Below are 23,485 nucleotides of genomic sequence, written 5' to 3'. Positions count from 1 at the left end.
AAACTACTGAACGGATTTACACCAAAATATGAAAAGCACTCTTTCTAGACCAAGAGCTAGCTTTCTGCCAAAAATGGTGCGAATCCATTCAGCGGTTTGGACTGTAGCTGTGTTTGAGGTTCATATGGGGAAAACCTGCTTTGGGACTCCCTTCTGTTTTCTTGGCTCCCCCCCACTAGACTAATCACCCCAAAACTTTTCATGTGCAAACTTGTCAAGAAGTAACACTTGAGTTTCATGGAGATGTGTCTAACAGCAACAAAGTTATTAGCAATACAAACAAGCATTTGCAATGCAATAGGTCTCGAATCAGGAAAGTTTGAGCCATTGGTATTGTAAATTACACATTTTTTATTTATGTGTTGGTTTTGAAAATAGCAAAATGAATAGCTTTGTAATTTACAATGCCAATAGTTTTAACTTTCGCAAACGTGACACCTATAGCATTTGTAAAGCAATATGTGTTGTATTTACGTGACTTAGATGTATTGATATTACAAATAACAATGGCTTAATTTTTTTTAGTAATTAATACTTAAATAAAAGTTATTGTAATTTATAATGGCAATAGCTTAAACTTTTGTAAATAACTTTTGTAAAGATTATGTTCAGTTTATTTTATTGTGACGAAAAATCCAAGAACAGAAGTGAAATTTTAACATCTTTTTGTGACATTTGTAATAAAGCTTGAAACATTGAGAGGACATATTTGAACCAGTTGTTGAATGGTTGCACAGAGTGATGCTGTGGCGTTCAGTGGTGCTGAGAGATGCTGCGGCGTTCAGTGGTGCTGAGTGATGCTGCGGCGTTCAGTGGTGCTGAGTGATGCTGCGGCGCTCAGTGGTGCTGAGTGACGCTGCGGCGCTCAGTGGTGCTGCGGCGTTGAGTGGTGCTGCGGCGTTGAGTGGTGCTGCGGCGTTGAGTGGTGCTGCGGCGTTGAGTGGTGCTGCGGCGTTGAGTGGTGCTGCGGCGTTGAGTGGTGCTGCGGCGTTGAGTGGTGCTGCGGCGTTGAGTGGTGCTGCGGCGTTGAGTGGTGCTGCGGCGTTGAGTGGTGCTGCGGCGTTGAGTGGTGCTGCGGCGTTGAGTGATGCTGCGGCGTTGAGTGATGCTGCGGCGTTGAGTGATGCTGTGGCGTTGAGTGATGCTGTTGCGTGGAGTGATGCTGTGGCGTTCAGTGTTGCCACAGATTCGCAAACACATCACGCAGATGCAGAAGTAGTTTGACCAACGGGAGCCAAGAGTCACAAAAACAACACAATTAAAAGGAAAACAGAGACAAAGCACTCTACCAGTAGAAAAACAAGCATTGACAAAGTCTGGCGTTGGCTGCCAGACTTCTGACTTTGTCAATGCTTGTTTGGTTCTGTTGGGAAAGCTACTGGGCCCTCGTGAATTTAAAAGAAAACACTGGCTAACTATTTTTGGGACTCAAAAGGCATTCATTGCCACAGCAGTCCTCGACACTGAAAGGAACTACACTGTGTGTGCTCCTTGTGAAAGGGCAGACTGCAGCCACATATAATGAAGTTAGCCAAAGTTATAAGTTGGCTGACCGATGGCCTCATGCTGTAGTGGGTGGAAGAAAATGTGACCGACACAGTAACAGACCAATGGATGAAGAGGGCTTGCTGAAAGCCCCTACAAGTGAGCATGCTATAGAAATAATTTTTGTACAATTAAAAGCTCTCGGCTAATGAAAAGCTTTTCTCTAAATGGCAAGGGAAACACCTTAAATATGCCATATTCTCATTGCGGTTACCTAGATTCACAATAGGCCTGGGTGAGAGTTGCATATTTTGCTTTGCGGAAATTACACAAAATTACCAACGAGTTACACAAAATTACATGGAATGCCAGTCGGCATTTTGCAATATTTTTTAGTGGGAATGTGTCCCTATGATAGGTGTGAAATTAGTTTTTGCATCCATTTGGGCATGAGGTTGCATTTTGCGCAAGAATAATGCTGCACAATCGTGCATCAACTCGTGTTCTGTTAATTTGTGTTGGGCCACACTCCTGCATTGGTATTTTTACCCGTACATTTCAGTTGTGCAACGTTGAGGAATCTCAGGCATTTTGCCTAACAAGCATTACGCAACATGCCAGCAATGACACGAGATTACGCCAGGGTAAACAACATTTCGCCTGGGTCTCATTTACATGCATTTTGGCCAGAATGTTTGGATTATTATGGTTTAGGGAAAAAACACACAGTGGCACCAATTTTCTAAGGCATGCAGGGTGAGGAATGGAGAAGGTGATGAAGTATCACAACAGCCGCAAAGAGCTTTGTGCACCATGCCAGTCACAGTTTTGCAGGGACCCACACAGCAATTATAAAATGGATGCAACAGAGGTATGTTCTGAGTAACGCACACTATGCAATAACCAGTCAGAAGTTCACTTTTTGTTGTTCGCTATACGACCTCTCAATGTTATTAAGAAGTTGGCTAAAGTTGTATTGCATTGAAGAGTCTCCGGGGTCCAACAGACGTGTAGAGAGCTAGAGAGAGGTGTGTAGAGACAGAGAGAGATGTGTGTGTAGGGAGACCGAGAGAGAGGTGGGTAGAGAGAGAGAGGCGGGTAGAGAGGGGTGTAGAGAGAGGGGTGTAGAGAAGTGTTTCGGGTGTAGAGAGGCGTGTAGGGAGGAGAGAGGTGTAGAGAAGAGTGGAGAGAGGTGAGGAGAGGTGTAGAGGAGTGTAGAGAGGAGAGAGGTGTGAAGAGAGGTGTAGAGAGGAGAGGTGTAGAGAGGTATAGAGAGAAGTGTAGAGAGGTAGAGAGGGAGGGAGAGATATATAGGGAGAGAGCTAGAGAGGTTGGAGAGAGAGAGAGAGAGAGAGAGAGAGAGAGAGAGAGAGAGAGAGAGAGAGAGAGAGAGAGAGAGATAGAGAGAGAGAGAGAGAGAGAGAGAGAGAGGTAGAGAGAGAGCTAGAGAGGGTGGAGGAGGAGAGAAAGGGAGAGAGAAAGATAGGGTGGAGGAAGCACGTGTGTGTACGGGTCCAGGAAATTGCGTAGGGTCTCACCCAGAGGTAGGCAGTACGCAAAAATTAAGGGTACCAGGGGTGAGCCGCCCAGGTAGTTGCTTGGAGCCCTTAAAGGCAGATGCAAATAAGAGGAAAATTGGACAGTACAACTTTTGCAACAGATTGTGGGGGTCCTAGGCCAATGAAACCAAACAAACTAAACATAAAAAAAAGACACCCAAGGTCAAAGAAATCCCGATCCTTACAAACCAAAAATGGTAAATTGCACCCTGCAGAAGTATGCGCATTTATTAGGCAAGCATATCAGCCCACTTAGAATGATACATACATGTATAAAGAGTGATAACCAGTTGATATCCTTCCCGTGGTAGGGAAAGGTGATGCCCCTGAATCAATGTATAGAGGCCTACATCTTGGTGCATTATGATGCTTTCACAGCAAATATAAAATGAGAATTGAGTGCCTTACAAACCCTGAGATGAAGCATAGTACACAATTACAGAATAATTAGGTCATTAATGTTTAAGAAAAGGGTATTTAAATATGAATATATGGATTCAATCAACACATACTAATCAATGAATCTAGGTCAGGGACACTGCATAATTCACTCAAAAAGGCACTGACCTGCACGTGTTAACTTGATTCAACTTAATTAAATAACTTAAAAACACTATTTCAGTCACTTGTTCGGTGCATATGTATTTGGAACGTTTCATGGTGTGTTACACTGGATGTCCCACGTTATTGTGGTGTCTGCAAACTCGTATTTATAGGCAGTAGCCAGAAAAGCAAACATCGTTAGGAGTGATATTGCAGGAGGAGTGGGAAAACAAACCATCCTAGCAATAAAAGGGGGGCCTGCACAGCAACACTCGAGAAGAATGTGAAAATGCCAGCGATGGGCGGAGACTGGGTAAAGTGAGTGTCTGCTCTGTCTGAAAGAACTAATGTGGTCAGCCGAGCGGTGGTCTGAAAACGCAACAGCAACCCAAGGGGATTTCAGTCACTTGTTCGATGCATATATATTTGGAACGTTTCATGGTGTGTTACACTGGATGTCCCACGTTATTGTGGTGTCTGCAAATGCGTATCAATGGGCAGTAGCCAGAGAAGCAAACATCGCTAGGAGTGATATTGCCGGAGGAGTGGAAAAACAAACCATCATCTCAATAAAAGGGGGGCCTGCACAGCAAGACTCGAGAAGAATGTGAAAATGCCAGCGATGGGAGGAGACTGCGTAAAGTGAGTGTCTTCTCTGTCTGAAAGAACTAACATCTACAGCAGAGCATCAAAGGGCTGTGCGAGAAGGGAGGGGGGAATGCGAGGAGCCAAGGACCCAGAAGGGGGGCGGAGGGAAATGCGAGCAGACTTCAAAGGGATGGGCTAAAAGGGAGGGGGGAATGCAAGAGCACAGGAGCCTTAATGAGCATGAGGAATGCCTGATACCACCTCTGCTCAAGCCCGCGCATGAGCACATGCACTGTAAGCTGTAGCCAGCAGCTGTAGCCCGAGCGGATTCCTTTGAAGTGTTTGTCTTGCTTTGTGGGAGGGGTAGGGGGTGCAAATTCCTGTGAAAGCGCCTACCTCACATGAACTGTATGCGATCCGCAGTGGGTAGACTTTTGAAAGCAGCTTACTAGAATCTCGTCTAAAACAATGCTTACGCATTGCTTCAGCGAGACCTAAAAACGATACTTCCTATGTAACCATACTGTGTAGTGCTGTAGGTTCATATGCCCTGAAAACTCATGCTATTTACTGTGTGGAAATGACATTTGAAAGTAGCCCATGGGCTACATGGCCCTACACTTCTTCATATATGTCTTCTCATAGCAAAAGGGTTAATGAAGATTCTTTTTCTGTGCCTTTAAAAAAAAATAGATACTCAGAACATATGTAATTACAGCCTCTTCTTTGGCCATTCCAAGATGAAGAACCCTGACCATGGTAGCCTACTCCTAGGCTGCACTATGACTTTAAGTGACTTTTCAAGGCCTTCCCGAAGAAAGGCGAACTCTCTCACTTAAGAAAGTATATTGGATAAAGTGCTCCGGGGTCTCCGCAGATGGGCAGGACTATTAATCGCTTATGTCTATACATGGTAATCCCCTACGAGATAAAGTGTATTTTCAGTGAGGAGCTTAACAAAAGCTACAAAAAGTTGTTTCGTCTTACGGATAAATTTTATTCTACTGATTTAATAGACAAATGCCTTATTAATATTTAAGGTATGTAAAGCCCTTTCCACTTTAGTGTCTGGATACAGGAAGAACGATGGAAGCTCAGCAGTCTGGCTAACATGAAATGGGGAAACCATCTTTGATGGGTATTTGCCATTTGTCCTGAGGACCACCCAATCTCTGAGAACCAGAATGAATGGTTCCTCCACACTAAGGGCTTGCAATTCACGAATTTGTTTTTGTGCAGTAATGGGCACTAAAACGAGGCTACCTTGCTGTGCCTACAGAACAAGCTACTTACCATTGGTAACTATCTTTCTGATGGATAATCTAACTGAAGACTCACCCTAAGTATACTGCCAAGGCATCATACTGGATCTGTAATCTTTAAAGCAGGTAGGTGGTGTTGCACAAGTTACTACTTGTGTAACGATATATCTGTAAGAGACATTAGTTAGTGATAGATTCCTTACCTTAGAATATCCCCAGGCGTCAGACTGGATCCGGAAATTTTTGCGTAGCAATACCCCTGCGCGCTGGTAGGCGTCGTCTGCGGCTCCGCGTCCGTCGTCGGCGTCGTGAGCGCCGGGATGACGTCATCGGAGTATATAGACGGCGCCCATGCGCGCTGACGTCAGTTCTGATAACACAGCTTTTCCGCGCCAGATACGCAGAGCCATGATAGAACTAACACTGGTGCCATTGAAACTAGGGCCCTGAAAGGGGATGACCTTAACCCTAAATATCGGTTCGCAGAACGGGGAGGATGGGAGGGCGGTAAGGAATCTATCACTAACTAATGTCTCTTACAGATATATCGTTACACAAGTAGTAACTTGTGCATCTGAAAGAGACACGTTAGTGATAGATTCCTTACCTTAGAATAGATACCCCAGCAATACCAACCCCGGTGGTGGGTCTGCGAACCAATATCACACCAGAAAGTCCTGGAGGACGGAACGGCCAAAGAAGCCATCCCTCCGGACTTGACTGTCCAGGCAGTAGTGTCTTGCGAACGTGTGCAGCGAGGCCCACGTGGCTGCCTGACAGATGTCCTGCAGGGGGACACCGCGGCCCAGGGCAGTTGTCGTTGCCGTGGCCCGAGTGGAGTGAGCCCGCAATCCAGCCGGGGGCTCCTTCCTCGCCATGGAGTAGCATGCTTGGATGCACAAGATGATCCACCTGGAGATGGTCCTCTTGTGTACAGCCTTTCCCTTCTTCGCGCCCACGTAACCAACGAAGAGTTGGTCATCCACCCGGAATTGGCGAGTGCGGTCCAGGTAGTAGGAGAGCGCACGTTTTGGATCCAGACGGTGGAGCCTCTCTTCCTCTTCCGAGGGATGCGGAGGCGGAAAGAAGGTGGGCAAGGTGATGGACTGCCCGATGTGGAAGGCCGTGACAACCTTGGGCAGAAAGGAAGGTCGTGTACGCAACACCACCCTATCAGGATGAACAGACAGGAAAGGCGGAGAAGAAGAAAGAGCCTGGAGCTCACTCACCCTCCTGGCAGAGGTGATGGCAACCAGGAAGGCCGTCTTCAGCGTAAGGAGGCGAAGAGGACAGTTATGAAGTGGCTCAAAGGGAGCACACATCAGATAGGTGAGGACAAGGTTCAAGTCCCACTGGGGCATCACGAAGGGAACAGGAGGGAACATGTGTGTGATGCCCTTCAGAAATCTACTCACTATAGGGGACTTGAACAAAGAAGGCTGATCTGGTAGCCTCAAGAAGGCTGAAAGAGCAGAGAGGTACCCTTTAAGAGTGCCCAGAGCAGAGCCCTGCTGGGCAAGGGAGAGAAGAAAGAGCAGCACTTCCGAAAGGGGTGCAGAGAGGGGATCCACAGCCTTTGCTGCGCACCATGCCACAAATCTATTCCACCGGCAGGCGTATACCGACTTTGTGGAGGGACGCCTGGCTGCCAGAATGATGTCACAGACTTCGGGAGGCAAGTCAAATGGCCTCAACTGCCGCCGCTCAATCTCCAAGCTTGTAGGTGGAGACTGGACAGGTTCGGGTGCAGGACCGTCCCCTGCTGCTGCGACAGAAGGTCCTCCCGAAGAGGCAGACGAATCGGGGGATCGACTGACATGCTGAGTAGCTCGGGATACCAGTATCTTCGAGCCCAGTCCGGAGCCACAAGGATAACTTGGGCCCGGTCGCGCTTGATCTTCTTCAGCACTCTGGGCAGAAGTGGTATAGGCGGAAAGGCGTACAACAGGCCGCAGCTCCACTCGCGACGAAAAGCGTCTCCGAGCGAGTGCCGCCTTGGAAACTCCAACGCGCAGAACTGCTGACATTGCGCGTTCTCTTCTGTGGCGAATAGATCTAACCAAGGCTCTCCCCACTGTCGAAAGAGACCTTGCGCCACGTCCGAGTTCAGACGCCATTCGTGATCCATCATGCACCGGCGGCTGAGTTCGTCCGCCCTGGCATTCAGAGAACCTGCCAGGTGTTGAACCACCAGAGTCACGCCCTGACGTTCCAGCCACTGCCAGAGGCGCAGAGCCTCCTGGCAAAGGGTCCACGACCCCACACCGCCCTGTTTGTTGCAGTACCACATGGCGGTGGTGTTGTCGGTGAACACTTGCACCACGCTCCCCCTGACAGAGGGGAGGAATGCCTTCAGTGCAAGACGAATCGCCCGCAGCTCCAGAAGGTTGATGTGGAGCCGGGACTCCGCCGGAGACCAGAGGCCTCTGATCTCCGCCTCTCCCATGTGGCCTCCCCAGCCCTGGAGGGACGCGTCCGTCACAACTACGTGCTCCGGCTGGGGTAGAGAGAGGGGTCTGCCACTGACCCAGTCGCGGTCCGTGAGCCACCACTGCAGCTGTCTCGCAGTGCCCTCCGAGATCAGGACATGATCGGACAGGTTGCCCTGATGCTGGGCCCACTGAAACTTCAGGTCCCACTGCAGAGCCCGCATCCGCCACCTGGCGTGACGCACCAGAAGGATGCAGGAGGCCATCAGTCCCAGAAGCCGCAGCGTCAACCTGACCGAGACCCGGGATAACGGCTCGAAGATAGGAATCAGAGCCTGAATATCCCGAACCCGCTGCTCGGGTGGGTAAACCCGAAACTGCGCCGAGTCGAGAACCGCTCCGATGAAAAGGAGCTTCTGAGAGGGACACAGGTGTGACTTCGGCACATTGATGGAGAACCCCAGCAAGTGCAGGAGGTCGGCCGTAGTCTGGAGGTGGCTGACGACTGTCTGGGGCGAGCCCGCCTTCAACAACCAGTCGTCGAGGTAGGGGAAGACTGACACCCCTTGCCTGCGCAGATGGGCTGCGACCACCGCCATCACCTTCGTGAACACCCGTGGGGCGCTGGTAAGGCCGAAGGGGAGCACGGTAAACTGAAAGTGCTCGTGGCCTACCGTGAACCGTAGGTAACGCCGGTGGGCCGGCAGGACGGGGATGTGGAAATAGGCGTCCTGCAAGTCCAACGCTACCATCCAGTCTCCTGGGTCCAGGGCAGCCAGGACCTGAGCCAAAGTGAGCATCTTGAACTTCTCCGTACGGAGGAAGCCGTTGACGTTCCGCAGATCCAAGATAGGGCGTAGGCCCCCTTTGCCCTTCTTGGGTACCAGAAAGTAGTGGGAGTAACAGCCACGTCCTACTTCTGGCCCAGGAACGCGCTCGATGGCCCTCTTGGCCAAGAGGGCCGAAACTTCCTCTTGCAGAAGTCGCAAGTGATCCCCCGACACACGGTGGCATTGAGGTGGCATGGATGGAGGGGAAGACTCGAAGGGGAGGGAGAAACCCCTTCGGACAATTTGCAGCACCCACCTGTCCGAAGTGACTGTATGCCAGTGGGAGAGGTGATGGCGAACCCTGCCTCCCACAGGCGTCACATGGGCCTGAAAACTCGGACTAGGAAGGTTTTGAGGCGGGGGCTGCTGAGGGAGGTGTGGACTGGCCTCGCCGCTGGCCCCGACCACCGCCACGGCGGTTCCCACGGCCGCCACCGCGTTGCTGAACATTCTGCGGCGCGTGGCTGACGGTCCGTGGTGGGGCGCCCCTTCCGTGGCCACGAAAGGAGCGAAAGGCACCCGATTGCTGGCGTGGGGCCGCAAGGCCCAAGGACTTGGCCGTGGCCCTGGAGTCCTTAAAACGTTCCAGCGCATGGTCTGCCTTGTCGCCGAAGAGGCGACGGCCATCAAACGGCATGTCCAGGAGAGTGGCCTGGACATCGGCCGAGAAATTGGCGGACCTCAACCAGGCGTGGCGTCGAACCGCCACCGTCGTTGCCATCGCCCTGCCCAGTGAGTCCGTGGTATCCAGCCCACACCGGATGGAAAAGCGTGCCGCATCTCGGCCGTCCGCAAGGGTTTGGCTGAGTTTAGCCCTGACCTCCTCAGAGCATTGTGGCAGCACCTCCGCAACCGTGTCCCACAGAGTGTGGGTGTAGCGGCCCAAGAGACAGTTGGTGTTCACTGACCGGAGCCCTAGGCTCACAGACGAGAAGACCTTCTTCCCGAACTGCTCAAATCTCTTGGATTCCCTGTCGGGCGGGGCCGACGGGAATGCGGACTGGGAGTTGGAGGCCTGGATGACCAGGCTCTCGGGGGTGGGGTGGGTGGACAAAAAGCAAGGGTCGCCCGGTGCCGGGCGGTAGCGTCTGGCCACGTTCCTATCCACAGGGGGACCTGTGGCGGGCTTGGACCAAGTGCCCAGCAGAACGTCACACAAGGCCTCATTGAACGGCAGAAGGGGCTCCGCGGAGCCGGACTGCTGTTTGAGTACCTCAGTGAGGAGATTAGTCCTCACGGCCGCGACGGGGAGCTCAAGGTGTAGGGCCTTAGCTGCCTTCGTCAACACTACACTGTAAGCAGAACCCGCCTCCGAAGCCACAGTCGGGGGCGACGTAAATCCAGTGTCTGGCGATGTGTCAATACCACTGGCCTCCCCAAGCTCATATGTCCAGTCCTGATGAGACTGGCAATCACGTGCCAGAGGGTCCTCGGACCCCTCCCACTGCTCCTCGTCACCCAGCTCCTGGAGACCAGGATCAACAGCCAGGGCCTCCTCGTGGAGATAGAATTCTCCGACGGCCGACGGAATCGGCGCCCAGCGGCGCCCCTCCGACGCCTGAGGCGGACCGTAGGAAGCATTGGGGTCGGCAACCACTACGGCTGCCGGGGACGACACCTGAAGGGACGGCGCCGGTGAGGTCGTAAGGTCGACCGGCGGGGTCCCGGATCCGGAGCCGGATCCAGCGAGGTCGCGCGGCGCCGGGACCGAAGTCGCCAGCGGCGCCGGGGCCGAAGCACCCGACGTCGTCGGGGCCGAAGCGCCCGACCCGGAAGGACCTCCAGACGGAGCCGATCGGCCCGAAGGCGCCACGGGAACCGACTGAGGAGGGAGGGCCCTCATGGCCATGAGGTACCTCTCGACCTCCTCCTGCGACGCGCCGTGCCCAGGGACCCGAAGGTGTGGGGCAGGCGGCGACGCTTGCGACTCCCGCGGAGCCGCGTGGGCGGTGTCGCCCGAACCCCCGGTCGCATCGAGCGAGCGACGGGGCGGGTCGGAGGACCGATGGTGTCGCTCCGACCTCTCATGCCTCTTACCTGAGGACTTGGATCCAGACGATCGGTGACCACTCCCGGAGCGTCGATGACTCCGACCTCGCGACCTGTCCCTCGACCTCCCGTGGGACCGGGACCGGGACCTGGAGCGGCGCGGGGCCGACTGCCTCAGCTCGAGACGCTTGCGGGACCGCTCCCGCCTAGCCTTCGACGTCAGGGCCCGGCAGTCGTCACAGGTTCGATCGTCGTGGTCGAGGCCTAAGCACTTCAGGCACCGGCGATGGGGGTCCGTGACCGACATGAGTCGGCCGCACTTCGAGCAAGGCTTGAACCCGGGCATCCCTGGCACCGATAGTCGAGTTAATCGACTAAGTAGAGGATCAAAAAGATCAAAAAAGTATTCAGTCAAAAAGTGACTGGGGGTAGAGCTTCTTCCGGATCTGCGCTAGCTGGCGCGGAAAAAAGAAGAACTGACGTCAGCGCGCATGGGCGCCGTCTATATACTCCGATGACGTCATCCCGGCGCTCACGACGCCGACGACGGACGCGGAGCCGCAGACGACGCCTACCAGCGCGCAGGGGTATTGCTACGCAAAAATTTCCGGATCCAGTCTGACGCCTGGGGATATTCTAAGGTAAGGAATCTATCACTAACGTGTCTCTTTCAGATGTGAAGACTTTGTTCCACTACGAAAGTGATGAGGAGCCACATATAAGCGCCACCCATGTGTGCTGACATTAATTGCTTTCTTACGTTGCTCACCACCTCAAATATAGAGCCCATCAGCAGATTTGCATGGCCACTGTGCAGATCTTTAGATTGGGTCTTTTTAAGATGGAAAACAAGTCCAGTTAAGAGATTGGTTAGGCTGAAGGATCAATGAGGAATCTGCAGTTAGAGTGTCCACCTGAAACATGGTTACAGAAGGGAAGTAATGTGTTGTTTTGATAGATACTTCAAACAGCTGATTTCTCAGCTTGCGACCAAATACAGCAGTAGTTTGCAAGGTAGTTGGTCTGTGAACTGGCTCAGATCAAAATGTCCTGCAGGTCCGAGTGGGCAAAATGCCCTTCTTGACAGCAGGCCCGGTTCTAGCGGGTGGGCCAGGCCCACCCAAACATGAGCCTGGCCCACCCAAACAGGAGCCTTGGCCCTCGCAGTGAGGGCTTGAAGGCAGGCGCACAACGGCATTGGGCTCAAAGGGCTGTGTGTGTGTGTGCCCGGGCTGGGACAGCTTCCAGGGCGCGCGCACACACACACAGTTTTTGAGATTATCTGAGCTCCAACCGAGTACTTCACAGGTCTTTAAAAAACCATTTACATTTTAACGATGCTTTATTTTTTCACCCCTTCATCTACACATGGCAAAGGCGACAAATCCTGTCTTTGACATGGGTAACCTTTGCCTACTGTTCTGCTGCGTGGATATTTCTTTTTCTATGCAGTGCAGGAGAAAAGAAGTTTGTTTATTCTTATTTACCTTTCCTGACCCCTGCAGCTGCTTATCACATCAGGCTGTGACACAAAGTTTGTTTTATGGAGTAGGTAAGAGAATGTGTTACTATTTGTTTTTCTGCGCAGGCCCAGCAGGACACATACTTCGTGATTGCTTCATGTAAACAGTTTTTATCATTATCATGGCCGATGCAGGACAACAATAAGATAATACAAAATGCCCAGATAACGCTGGTGATTAATGATCCTGCTGGAGAGCAATCATTTATCTGTTAGTAGTTTTTAAATGCAGATGAACTGTATTTTATGTGAAAGCTCAGTGGGTTACTGCCTTTGTCGCAGAGATCCTTGTGTTACTAGCAGTTCAGAAGTTACAATCCTACCATTGGACAGTGACCAATGAACTGTCACCAAAGAGCTGCATACAAACATGAATGGTATAGTTAGAACTTTGCTTTTTTTGTTTGTGATCTAGTTAGAACTTACTCAGTCTTTCATTATTCTAATGTTGCTAAAATGAGTATTTGTGGGAAGATATACATTTTTATCATTAAAGCTGGCCCCTATGGAATACTCTTTAAATCCTGAGGTTGTGTTTCCCCAGACCAAACCCTCTTAAAACATACTGCCCACCAGTATGGATGACATGTGATTACTGCATCTTGTAATCCTCATTGGCTTATGCGACAATCCCTAAAGACTGATTTACATACTTGTATGATTCAATGTCTCTGTATAATGTGTGCGTGGTGTAAAGTACTGTGACACCTTACACTGATATGAGTAGCGCTATACAACACATGAAATGCATATGAGAGAGAGGCTACGTAAAGATGAGGGGCACTGGTGGAGGGTGGTAGTGAGGGAATCCGAGGAGGAGGTAGTGGGAGGGGATATGGAGAGATAAAGGGCACTGGTGGAGGGTGGTAGTGAGGGTATTCGAGGAGGTGGTCATGGGAGGGGGGCTACGGAGAGATGAGGGGCAATGGTGGAGGGTGGCACTGAGGGAATCAGAGGAAGAGATCAGGGGGGAGGGGCTACGGAGAGATGAGGGGCACTGGTGGAGGGTGGTAGTGAGGGAATCCAAGGAAGAGGTCAAGGGGGGGGGGGGGGGCTACTGAGAGATATGGAGCACTGTTGGAGGGTGACAGCGAGGGAATCCAAGGAGGAGTTAGTGGGAGGGGCTATGGAAAGATGAGGGGCAATGGTGGAGGGTGATAGTGAGGGAATCCAAGGAGGATGTAATTGAGGGAGGGACTAGTGAGATGAGGGGCACTGGTAGAGGGTGGCAGTGAGGGAATCTGAGGAGGAGGTCAATAGGGGGGGGCATGGAGGGATGAGGGGCACTGTTGAAAGGTGGTAGTAAAGGTATTTACGAAGAAAGAGGTCATTGGTGGGACACCAAGCTATCTGTATCGTCTTTCAAGTTGGTAGCTAAAAAGGCGGCAAACAGTCACTCTATGAATAATGATAAGTCAATCCTTAGCCACCGCTCACATGCCTGGATGATACTTAAATCATACAACAAGCCGAAACCAGTGGCCTATCTAGGGCTTGCCTTTACATTATACATCAAATTAAAATATCTTAGTATAAGGATGGGCAGCTTTCCAACCAACGCTGAACAACCGGACTGGAGGACCCCAGGCACCAAGGAGTGTGACCTATGTGGTGCCAGAAAACAAGACTTTATGCACTTGATTTGCATCTGTCCGGCTTTGGATCAGGAACGTCGGAGCTGGTTAAAGGCCAAGTTTAATGAGCACGGAATACGTACTTGCCGCTCTGCTATAATATATGTCCTGTGTACAGCGGACCCACAATTGATCTGTAGAACAGTCAAATTTATTAAGAAGTTTGAGCATAAAAGAACATTTTATGTACAGAGCCAAGAAATAACCTCGAATTATACATGAACTTGATACTGATTTAAAGTTTCAATCAAGCACGTAAACTGATTAATTTTAAATGACGTATTTTAATTTTGTAATGGTTTTTATAAACTACAGAATAAATTAATTACTTACTTACTTATTTACTTAAGGTCATTGGTGGGGCGCAAAAAAAGACTTTCGCACTAGCGCTAAAGCCAGCCCTGTCATGGCCTTTCTGTTTTGTAAGGGCTACTGTAGAACATACTTTAAAGTGCGTGCTAATTATATTTACTGCTATAGTCAATGTTTTACGTTTGAAGGTGATTTTACTAATGTTTTCACCGGGAAAAATGAAAGTGGAGCCTGATGGTGCCTGATATGAGGCAGGTACCCAAGGTCAGCTGTGAGATAAGGTGCACTGGAGAGGAGTAGTGAATAATCAAGCCTGTAAGGGAGTGAGTGTGTTGCAGAGTCCGGGGTCAGGTGGAGGTAGTAATGAGGAGGGATTCTCCCTGAAGGCTCGCACAGAGGGAGCCCGAGAAGTGTCATTTGCCTGATACTCCCACCTCAGAAACCTCCTCTGCTCATCAAAGGAACATTACATGGAAAAAAATGTTTTTGAGAGTGATAATATTTAGAAAGAGATTTGGAAAAGAGTGCGTTTTACTGGGCCTTGTGAGACTAATAAGAGATAAAGGAGGGCCCTGAGCAGGCCTGCCCAGACATATATGGGACATATCGAGCCCACAGTGGCCCACCCAAGTGCACCCTTGGCCCACCCAAATAAAAATTCCTGGAGCCGGGCCTGCTTGACAGACTAGACTGTTGGGACAGTATTGCTTTGTGAATGCGTGTTCAGAAGCTAACATAGCTGCCTGACAAATCTCCAGGACAGGCACTTAGCATGCTGATGCCGTTATACCAGCTTTACCCTAGTAGATTGAACCTGTAAGCCTTCTGGGGGCTGCTTCTTAGCCATCGCATAGCAGATCTTTATGCAGAGAACAATCAATCTAAAGATTATCTGCTTTTGCACTGTCCGACCTTTCGTTGTCCCAGAAAACCATAGGAACAGCTAATCATCCACCCGATATTCTTAGGCGTGATCAGTATTAAAGCTTAGAGCCCTATTATGGTTTTAACAATGGAGTTTCTCTTCCTCAAAGGGTATAAGGAGGAGCAAAGAATGCTGAAAGGGTGATCACCTGCCCAACACGAAATGAAGTGACCACTATCAGTAGAAAGCGAAGGTCTTCCACACCAACTTATCCGGAAAGAATATTGTATAGGTTGGATAGACAGAAAAAGTCTGCAGCTCGATCTAGCCGATGTTATGGCGTCGAGAATGCCAGTCTTTAACATTTCAATGGATAACTGTACTGTGTCTCAAAAGGGGTGCACATCAACAAAGTAAGAACTAAGTTTGAGTGCCATTGAGGCATCACAAATGATTTTGGTGGAAATATATTTTGCAAACCTTTCAAAAATCTCACAATAGGTGATTTAAACAAACAGGGCTGGTCTAACCGCAGAAAGAACATAATTAACTATAGGGAGCCTTGAACAGTGTCCAAAGCAAGTCTTTGTCAGGCCAGGACAGAAAAAGCAACTAATCTCCAGACAACTTTGCTTGCAATAGGTCAATTTGTTGGGTATCACACCAAACCACGAATCTGTCCGAACAACTAGTGTACACAGTTTTGTGTAAGGGAACATCACTTCCAAGATTATATTAAGGACTTCAGTAGGAAAGTGGAAGGATGTCACCTGTTGCCACTTAATCTTCAGGAATTGCGCAGGTCAGGGTGCACAACCCTGCCATACTGCTGCGAGAAGCAGCAGCTTGATCAGAGGACCAATGCCCACGCCGAGGAGTTCCGTGTACCACACACTCCTGGCTTAATTTGAGACCTTTGGCACAGTCACTCCTGATCTTCAGAACTCTTGACAGGAGAGGCAGTGGCGGGCACCCCTCTAGATGGAAGGCGTGTCAGAGAGAGAGCTGCCTTGGAAGCTCCAACGCCCAAAAGTGGTGATATTGTGCATTCTCAGCAGTGGCAAAAAGACTGAGCGAGGGTTATCTCCGTTGCTGTACGACAACCTATGCCACCCTCATGTGCAACTGTCATTCGTGATCCACTAAGCGTCAGCAGTGAAGTTAATCTAGCCTGGCATTTAGAGATCCCACCAGGTGGTTCATCAACTGATCAGTTCCTTGACTGTTTAGCCACTTCCAGCGGGGCAGAGCCTTCCTACACAGGTCCCAAGTCCCCACCCTTGCCTGCTTGCTACAGTGTCACATAGCTGTGTTGTTAGGAGGGAGCAGTTACATCAACCTTCCTCTGATGGTTAGCAGGAAGGCCTTCAATGGCAAGCGAATCGCCCACAACTCCAATAAATTGATGTGAGTTGAGTCTCTAAAGGAGACCAGAGAATTCCGATATCAACCTCTCCCAGGTGGCCTGCGCAACGCAGCAGTGATGCAGCTGTGTCGATGGTCAGCTCTGGATGGGCTATGGAGACGGGTCTGCCAATGTCTTCGTCTTGGTCTAGAAGCCACAAATGTGTGTCTTTTGCAGTCGCCTCCTAAATCCAGATAGAACCTGACAGATTCCAATTTTGCTTTGCCCACTGGGATTTGAGGTCCCAATGTAGAGCCTACATTTGCAACCTGGTTTGTATGGCTTGCAAGATGGAAAAACTCCCAGGAGCATCAGAGTCATCCCTCACCGAGATTCAGAATCGAGGCTGAAACATTGCAATAATAGCTTGAATTTCCTGGACTCTCCACTCTGGGGAATGGCCGAAACTGCACCCTATCTAAAATAGCTCTGATGAACTCAAGCATCTGGGAAAGAGCCAGGTGTGACTTTGGCACATTAATCGTGAAACCCAACGATGTAAGGATGATTGCTGTAGTCTGGAAGTTGTTGCTGACTGCCTGAGGCGAGGTGGCCTTCAGCATCCAGTTGTTGAGGTAGGGGGAAAAGTTGTAACCTTGACCTCCAAAAGTGTGAAATGACCACCGCCATCACTTTGTGAACGGAGGGACACAGGTGAGGAGAAAAGGGAGCACTGCAAATGGAAAATGCTCCTGGCCCACCGCAAACTGCAGGTAGCACGTGTGGGCCTACAGTACGGGAATATGGAAATAGTTGTTATGCATGTCCAACTCCACTATCCAGTGTTCTAGGACAGACAGGACCAGAGCTGACGTAAACATCTAGGAAGGCAAAAAGGTCGAAGGCAGGGAGTGCCCCACTGGCATTGTGGACTTTTAAGTTCAGTTTCCATTCTCAGATTTGTTGTTGTAGGGCAAAGTATTTGTCAGTCCCTGGCAAATGTTCCGCTAAGAGGTGCATTTGATGCTTACAGCTCCTCCTCATAGGCTAATCCGTCTCCGGAGGATACGAAGGAGATGTTTGTGGGCTTAAGACCTGGAGGATTAGCAAAGTTCTTCAAAATTGAGAGGTGGGTGAATATTTTTTTCTGGCACCTATAACTGGATCAATTCCCCAAGGCTGTTGGATCTTCTTTCACTGCCAGTGTCATGGCTGATTTAGTAAGGCCTTTTGACATCATGCGGACACCGAAGATGGCTATTCCAACTCCTTGGACCTAGGGGGCGTCGACAGGCAGCGTGGCTCAGCAACCTTAGGTGTAGGGTTGCTCTGCGTCAAAGTAGGCACTCTGGTTCGAGTGAGGTTTGTCAATAGACCCAGGCCAGAAGGTCGATGCTTTTTCAGTCTAAAACTTGGGCTTGATGCCCTACGCCGTCGAAAGAGGTACTCTACCTTGGACTGGGGATGCTTTAGTGGACAATATGGCTGATCGTGCTGCTCGGAGACAGGACTAGGGCGCTAAATCCAGACTCTGTCAGAACCAAATGGCAGAAGAAAAACACATCTGAGGTGAAGTCTTTTTCCTGGTGCATTGTGGACTAATTGAGTGAAAATAGGTCTTGTGACTTAAAAAAGGTCTTCGAAGAAAAACAAGCTGCAAGTGTCTGAGCTCATCATTAAATTTTAGGTGCATGAAGAGCATGTGCACATGCTACATACATGTTTAATCCCCACCACTCTGAGGGGGATTAAATTCAAAATTATGTTTGGTCTTTCATATTTGAGTCAGCCATATGGGTTAGAAACGTTTAAAGAACCAGAACCTCTGAACACCACAACTGAGAGTTGGGAACTGTTATCTGAATTTAACAGAGTAAAGACCTTGTGAACCTGTAAAAGAGCAGAGCTCAAATGAATTAATTTCCTTTTACTCTGCGTGTGACAGAAAATCAGAACTAGGATGGTTCGTCACAGGAGTGGAGTTCAAAGTCATCTGGCCCGATTAGCTATGTGCCAGAAGCCCAACAATCAGGTGGATGGTTGGTATACAATGCTTCATGAAATGTTTGCAATCTATGGGTGTTTCCCACATTTCTATCAGGAATTCACAGCCTGTCATGAAGGTAATAATGCAATCATGTGGATCAATTATAACTTTAATGTAGGACAACAGATTTCACAATCTACAAGCTAGACGGAGTGCTCCCATAATAATTTAAGAGGCAGCATGTGCAAAGTTGGATTCTGATTTACAGATTTACGCACACAACATGTTCCATGAACCAACAAATCGCAGTAAAAAGAAAAAATATTAAAATCAATAAACCCTTAAATAATCGTTTACATGGCAGTATTGCCTAATTAATCTGCATGAGAATCTTGGTTTCACCAACACGACCTATACATATCTGAGATTATACTAGCGTTTGTACTATAATCTACCGAATCACCAGCAAGGGTTATGCATTAGAGGTCATAAGTGCATGTCTTTATGAAACAAATATATTTCCAATGAGCGAACACCTTCAACACATTCAAGAGGGAAAACAACAATGTACTGCTGTTTTAACCCACTAAAGGAATATTTGTTGAAGTGATTTTAGCACAATGCATTCAGCATTCTTGGATCAATCTGTGGTGAGCCCTGAAACAGACCTCAAAAGAACGTGTTTGTTGCACAGGTTGCCTTTCCTATTTTGCAACCAGATAGGTTACCCATTATCTAATAAAATGTTAACTATTATCCAACAAAACACTTATGCAAAGATCTGGCTTTAGCTTCACCAGTTTGAAAAGACTCACCTCTGCTTCAGAGAGATCTTTGTCATTATTCGGTTTGGAGTATTTCTCTTGCATGAAAGGGATCCATGAATGTTTACATTTTTTTATGAAGGGTGCAACGTCAACCGTTCCTACTGCATAACCACAAATGCCATCCTCATCTTCAAGAACAAAGCAGTAATCTAGACTAAGAGAAAGAAGACCTCCCACCAACCTGCAAAGAAAATGTGAAAGCATTAAGTCCAAAGTATGATTAAAGATCATAAGGCGGTAGACTATCAGCAAGTTTTACTGCTGTTTTCATACAAACAACTATTATGCTATCAATGATGCCACACTTAAGCACAGCAATGAATAACTTTTCATTAAAACAACTTGAAAGGAACAATACTATCATATCCAAGAACACATGACTTGGGTGTCAATGCAAAGATGCTGCATTTTTTGGGGGGAAAACACAACTTTTGTACAACCGGTTAATGATCTCTCCAGCAACAGTGAATACAAACCTAAATGAGGATAGAGACAAAATTTACAAAATCATAAGGGTTGTTCTTTTTCTTAGTTTCCCATTTACAGTGAGTTTCCTTGCACAACTGTGTTCCACATATTATACATATTGTTATGCAACACTTTTGAGATGATAAAGAAAAGGAGCTGCTGCACATGGTATACACCCAAAGGCCACTCGGTGCTTAAGGCCCTTTAATGTAAAAAGATTTTTGGAGGATCATAATAGGTAGGTTTTAAGTCTTCTCCCTAAAGAAAAGTGTGAAGGTATCAATCACAGCTCAGGCTAGAGTTTATTTCATGATTTGGATGCTATAATAGAAACATAATTGCAACATTTGCTAAAGTGAGGGAATAACAGAAGATATGATTGTGAGGAATGAAGGCAATGTGTGTATTTTGTACAGATTAAATCTATTTTTGAGACAATTTGGTGCAGAATGATAAACATTTGACAACCAGACAGCAATATGAAACGGGTCCTCTTTTGTATAGGAAGCCAATGGAGCTTCAACAGGATAGGTTTGCCAGAGGTATATTGAGATGTTTTAACTGCTCTAAGCAGCCTGGTTCTGGATCATCTGAAGTCTTGTTAAATTTGGTTGAGGTCTGGTAAGTTAAGTTTGTTCAACCATTTACTGTGCTTCAGAGGATCTCACAAGCACAGGATCAGGAACACTTGTGCTAAGTGACAGTGAGGGGGTGCCACTGTAGAGCAGGTTAGAGTCCCTCATATTTCAAGGGTGTCCAGCTCGAACGAATACGTTACTTACCTTTGGTAAAGATGTATCTGTAAGATACATATATTAGATATAGAATCCTTGCCTTAGAATTACCCACAAACGGCAGACTGGATCCGGAGAAGTGTTTTCTCAGCAGTACCCCTGCGCATCAGTAGGTGGAGTCAGACTACTCCGTGTCAGTCGCCGTGGTCACCGGGATGACGTTGCAGTGTCTACTTAGTCCCCGCCACTGAGTGCTGACGTCAGTTCTGACACGACTATCCACGCTAGCAGAGCAGAGCCATGAAAGACACTGACCACTGGTGTGCCACACTACGGCACTACAAGAGTCCCTAGAAATTAGTTCGCAGAGCGGAAAGGACGGTTGGGGCGGTAAGGAATCTATAACTAATATATGTCATCGTTATCAAAGGTGATAACTTATTCATCTGAAAGAATTTTAGTCATAGATTCTTTACCTTAGAAAAGATACCCCAGCAATACCAAAACCTAGAGGAAGGACTGTAAACCAAGTTCACACCAGAAAGTCCTTGAAAACAGAACGGGCAAAGTAGCCATCCCTCCGGACGGGACTATCCAGGCAGTAATGTCTAGTGAATGTGTACATAGAAGCCCACGTGGCTGCCTGGGAGATGTCAATGAGTGGGACTCCACGTTCCAAAGCAGCAGTTGCTGCCGTAGCTCTAGTGGCATGAGCTTGCAGCCCCACTGGAGGTTCCTTTCTAGCTAAATCGTAACAAATCTTTGGACAAAGGACGACCCATCTAGATATGGTATGCTTTTGCACAGCCCGACCTTTCTTGGCACCCACATAACTAACACAGAGTTGATCGTCCACCCGGAAATCCTTTGTGCGGTCAAGGTAGAAAGATAGCGCTCGTTTCGGGTCCGGACAGTGGAGTCTCTCCTCCTCCTTGGAAGGGTGCAGAAACGGGAAAAAGGTGGGCTGAGTGATAGTCTGTCCGATGTGCAAGAGAGTGACAACTTCAGGTACGAATAAGGTTCTCGTTTGAAGCACCACTTTTGTCTGGATGCACTGAGATGAAAGGGGGGCTTCAAAGAAAGAGCTTGAAGCTCACTAGCGGAGGTGATGCCAACGAGAAAAGCAGTCTTCAGCATGAGAATCCTAAGAGGATAGTTGTGAAGAGGCTCGAAGGGAGCACACATAAGGTAAGTTAAAAAAAAAAAAAGGGTCAAATCCCACTGATGCATTATGAAAGGAAGGAGATGTAGGAAAGAGATGAATAATGCCTTTAAAGAACCTACTTACAATAGGGGACTTGAACGTAGAGGGCTGATCTGGTAGCCGAAGAAAAGCAGAAACGGCTGCCAGATAGCCTTTAAGAGTGCCCAGAGGCGAGCCCTGCTTGGCCAAAGAGAGAAGGAAAAAAACAATCACGGAAAGAGGGGCAAGAAGAGGATCCACAGCCTTTGCTGTGCACCAAGCCACAAACTTGTTCTATCGACAGGCGTATATCGTCTTAGTGGAGGGATGCCTGGCTGCCAAGATGGCATTACAGACTTCGGGTGGAAGGTCATGAGCAGTCAACTGTCACCTCTCAATCTCCACGCAAGGAGGTGGAGGCTGGACAGGTTCGGGTGGAGAACCGTCCCCTGCTGCTGCGACAGAAGATCCTCCCGAATGGGCAGTCTGATCGGCGGATCGATAGCCATGCTCAGGAGCTCGGGGTACCAGACTCTTTGTGCCAAGTCCGGTGCCACAAGAATGACTTGGGCCCGGTCACGCTTCATCTTCTTCAGCACTCTGGGCAGAAGTGGTACAGGCGGAAAAGCGTACAGGAGGCCACAATTCTACTCACGACTAAAAGAGTCACAAGCTATTGCCGCCTTGGAACACTTGCTTCCCAAAAAGACCCAACTTCTTGGATTCCCTATCTGGAGGAGCAGAAGGGAATGTGTCCTTTGAAGAAGAAGCTTGGACCACCAAGCTCTCGGGGGAAGGGTGTTGGGTGATGAAAATGGGTTTGCGGAGGGCCAGGAGGTGGAGGCGGGCAATCGTCCGTTCCACAGGAGCCCCTGTGCTGGACTTGGACCAAGTGAACAGAAGGACGTCGGTGAGGGTTTCATTGAAGGGCAAGAGGGGTTCAGAGGAAGTTGCAGCAGGTTGAAGCACATCCGTCATGAGATTAGTCCTGCCTGCCACTGTAGGGAGCTCCAGGCCCAAGGCCTAAGCTGCCCTACGCACCACCACAGCATAGGATGCTCCCTCCTCCGTAGCCATGGTAGGGGAAGAAAGCATGCCAAGATCTGGTGAAGTGTCCAGACCACTGGCATCACCAAATTCCTCTCTCCAGTCCGTTTCTTCCAGCTGGTCTGCCAAAGGGTCCAGCGACCCCTCCCAATCCTCATCAGCACCTTCAGGGTGATAAAGAGCACCTGGTATTAACAAGGGAACAAAAGTACCCTCCGGCATCGGATTAGACGTTGGTCTGGCTCTGGGTCCATCTGGGGATGAGGATGGGGACGGCGTCAGCAGGAGGCATGGCGGATGCCGGAGGCGCCGTCACCGGGATCGGCGCCGGGGAAGGTGTAGTAAGGTCATCTGTTGACGATCCGGATCCAGGCCTGGTTCCACGGATGCCCTTCGGTGCCAGAGCCACCGGCATCGAAGGCCTAGGGCCCTGACCGACTCTGCAGGGTCTGAGGGCGTGCCAGCTGAGTCAGGCTGCCCAAAGTTTCATAGAACATACAAAGCTGGGCAGGAGACGCTCCGGCTCCCAGAAACCGGGGGGGGGGGGCGGGTTGGTAAATTAATACGGTTTGGTAAACATTATCTGCGCCATCTTGCCTTCTCTCCCGATGCCACACTTTTTGTCGTGCACACCCGCCATTTTAGGTACCTTGGTCAGAACCACCCTCTGCACGCCACTGACCCCCAGCACGGCTCTTCGCCCTCACAAGCACCCCCCACGCACTGGTCACCCCCCGCTCTCTCATGCATGGGCCATAAACCCTCCCCATCTGCGCGGCTCTGCCTCGGAATCCTATCCTGTTCCCAGCGCGACACTTCCCTTCATCCCTTTCATGGTCCCAGGTCCTTTGATACAAACCCCCTCTTCCTGTGTGC

General features: G+C 49.2%; 1 protein-coding gene across 2 annotated transcripts in view; it reads right to left on the bottom strand.

The window, feature by feature from the left end:
- Positions 1 to 23,485, bottom strand: part of OGA (O-GlcNAcase) — a 548,350-nt gene that overhangs the window by 36,676 nt on the left and 488,189 nt on the right. For both annotated transcript variants that reach the window (XM_086922657.1, XM_086922658.1), the window contains exon 14: positions 19,166 to 19,358. In XM_086922657.1, the coding sequence (XP_086778783.1) occupies positions 19,166 to 19,358 (193 nt within the window). The remainder of the gene's footprint in view (positions 1 to 19,165; positions 19,359 to 23,485) is intronic.

Source organism: Lissotriton vulgaris, chromosome 5, assembly GCF_964263255.1.
Source record: "Lissotriton vulgaris chromosome 5, aLisVul1.2, whole genome shotgun sequence".
Lineage (NCBI taxonomy): Eukaryota > Metazoa > Chordata > Amphibia > Caudata > Salamandridae > Lissotriton > Lissotriton vulgaris.
This window is presented reverse-complemented; position numbering and strand designations above follow the sequence as displayed.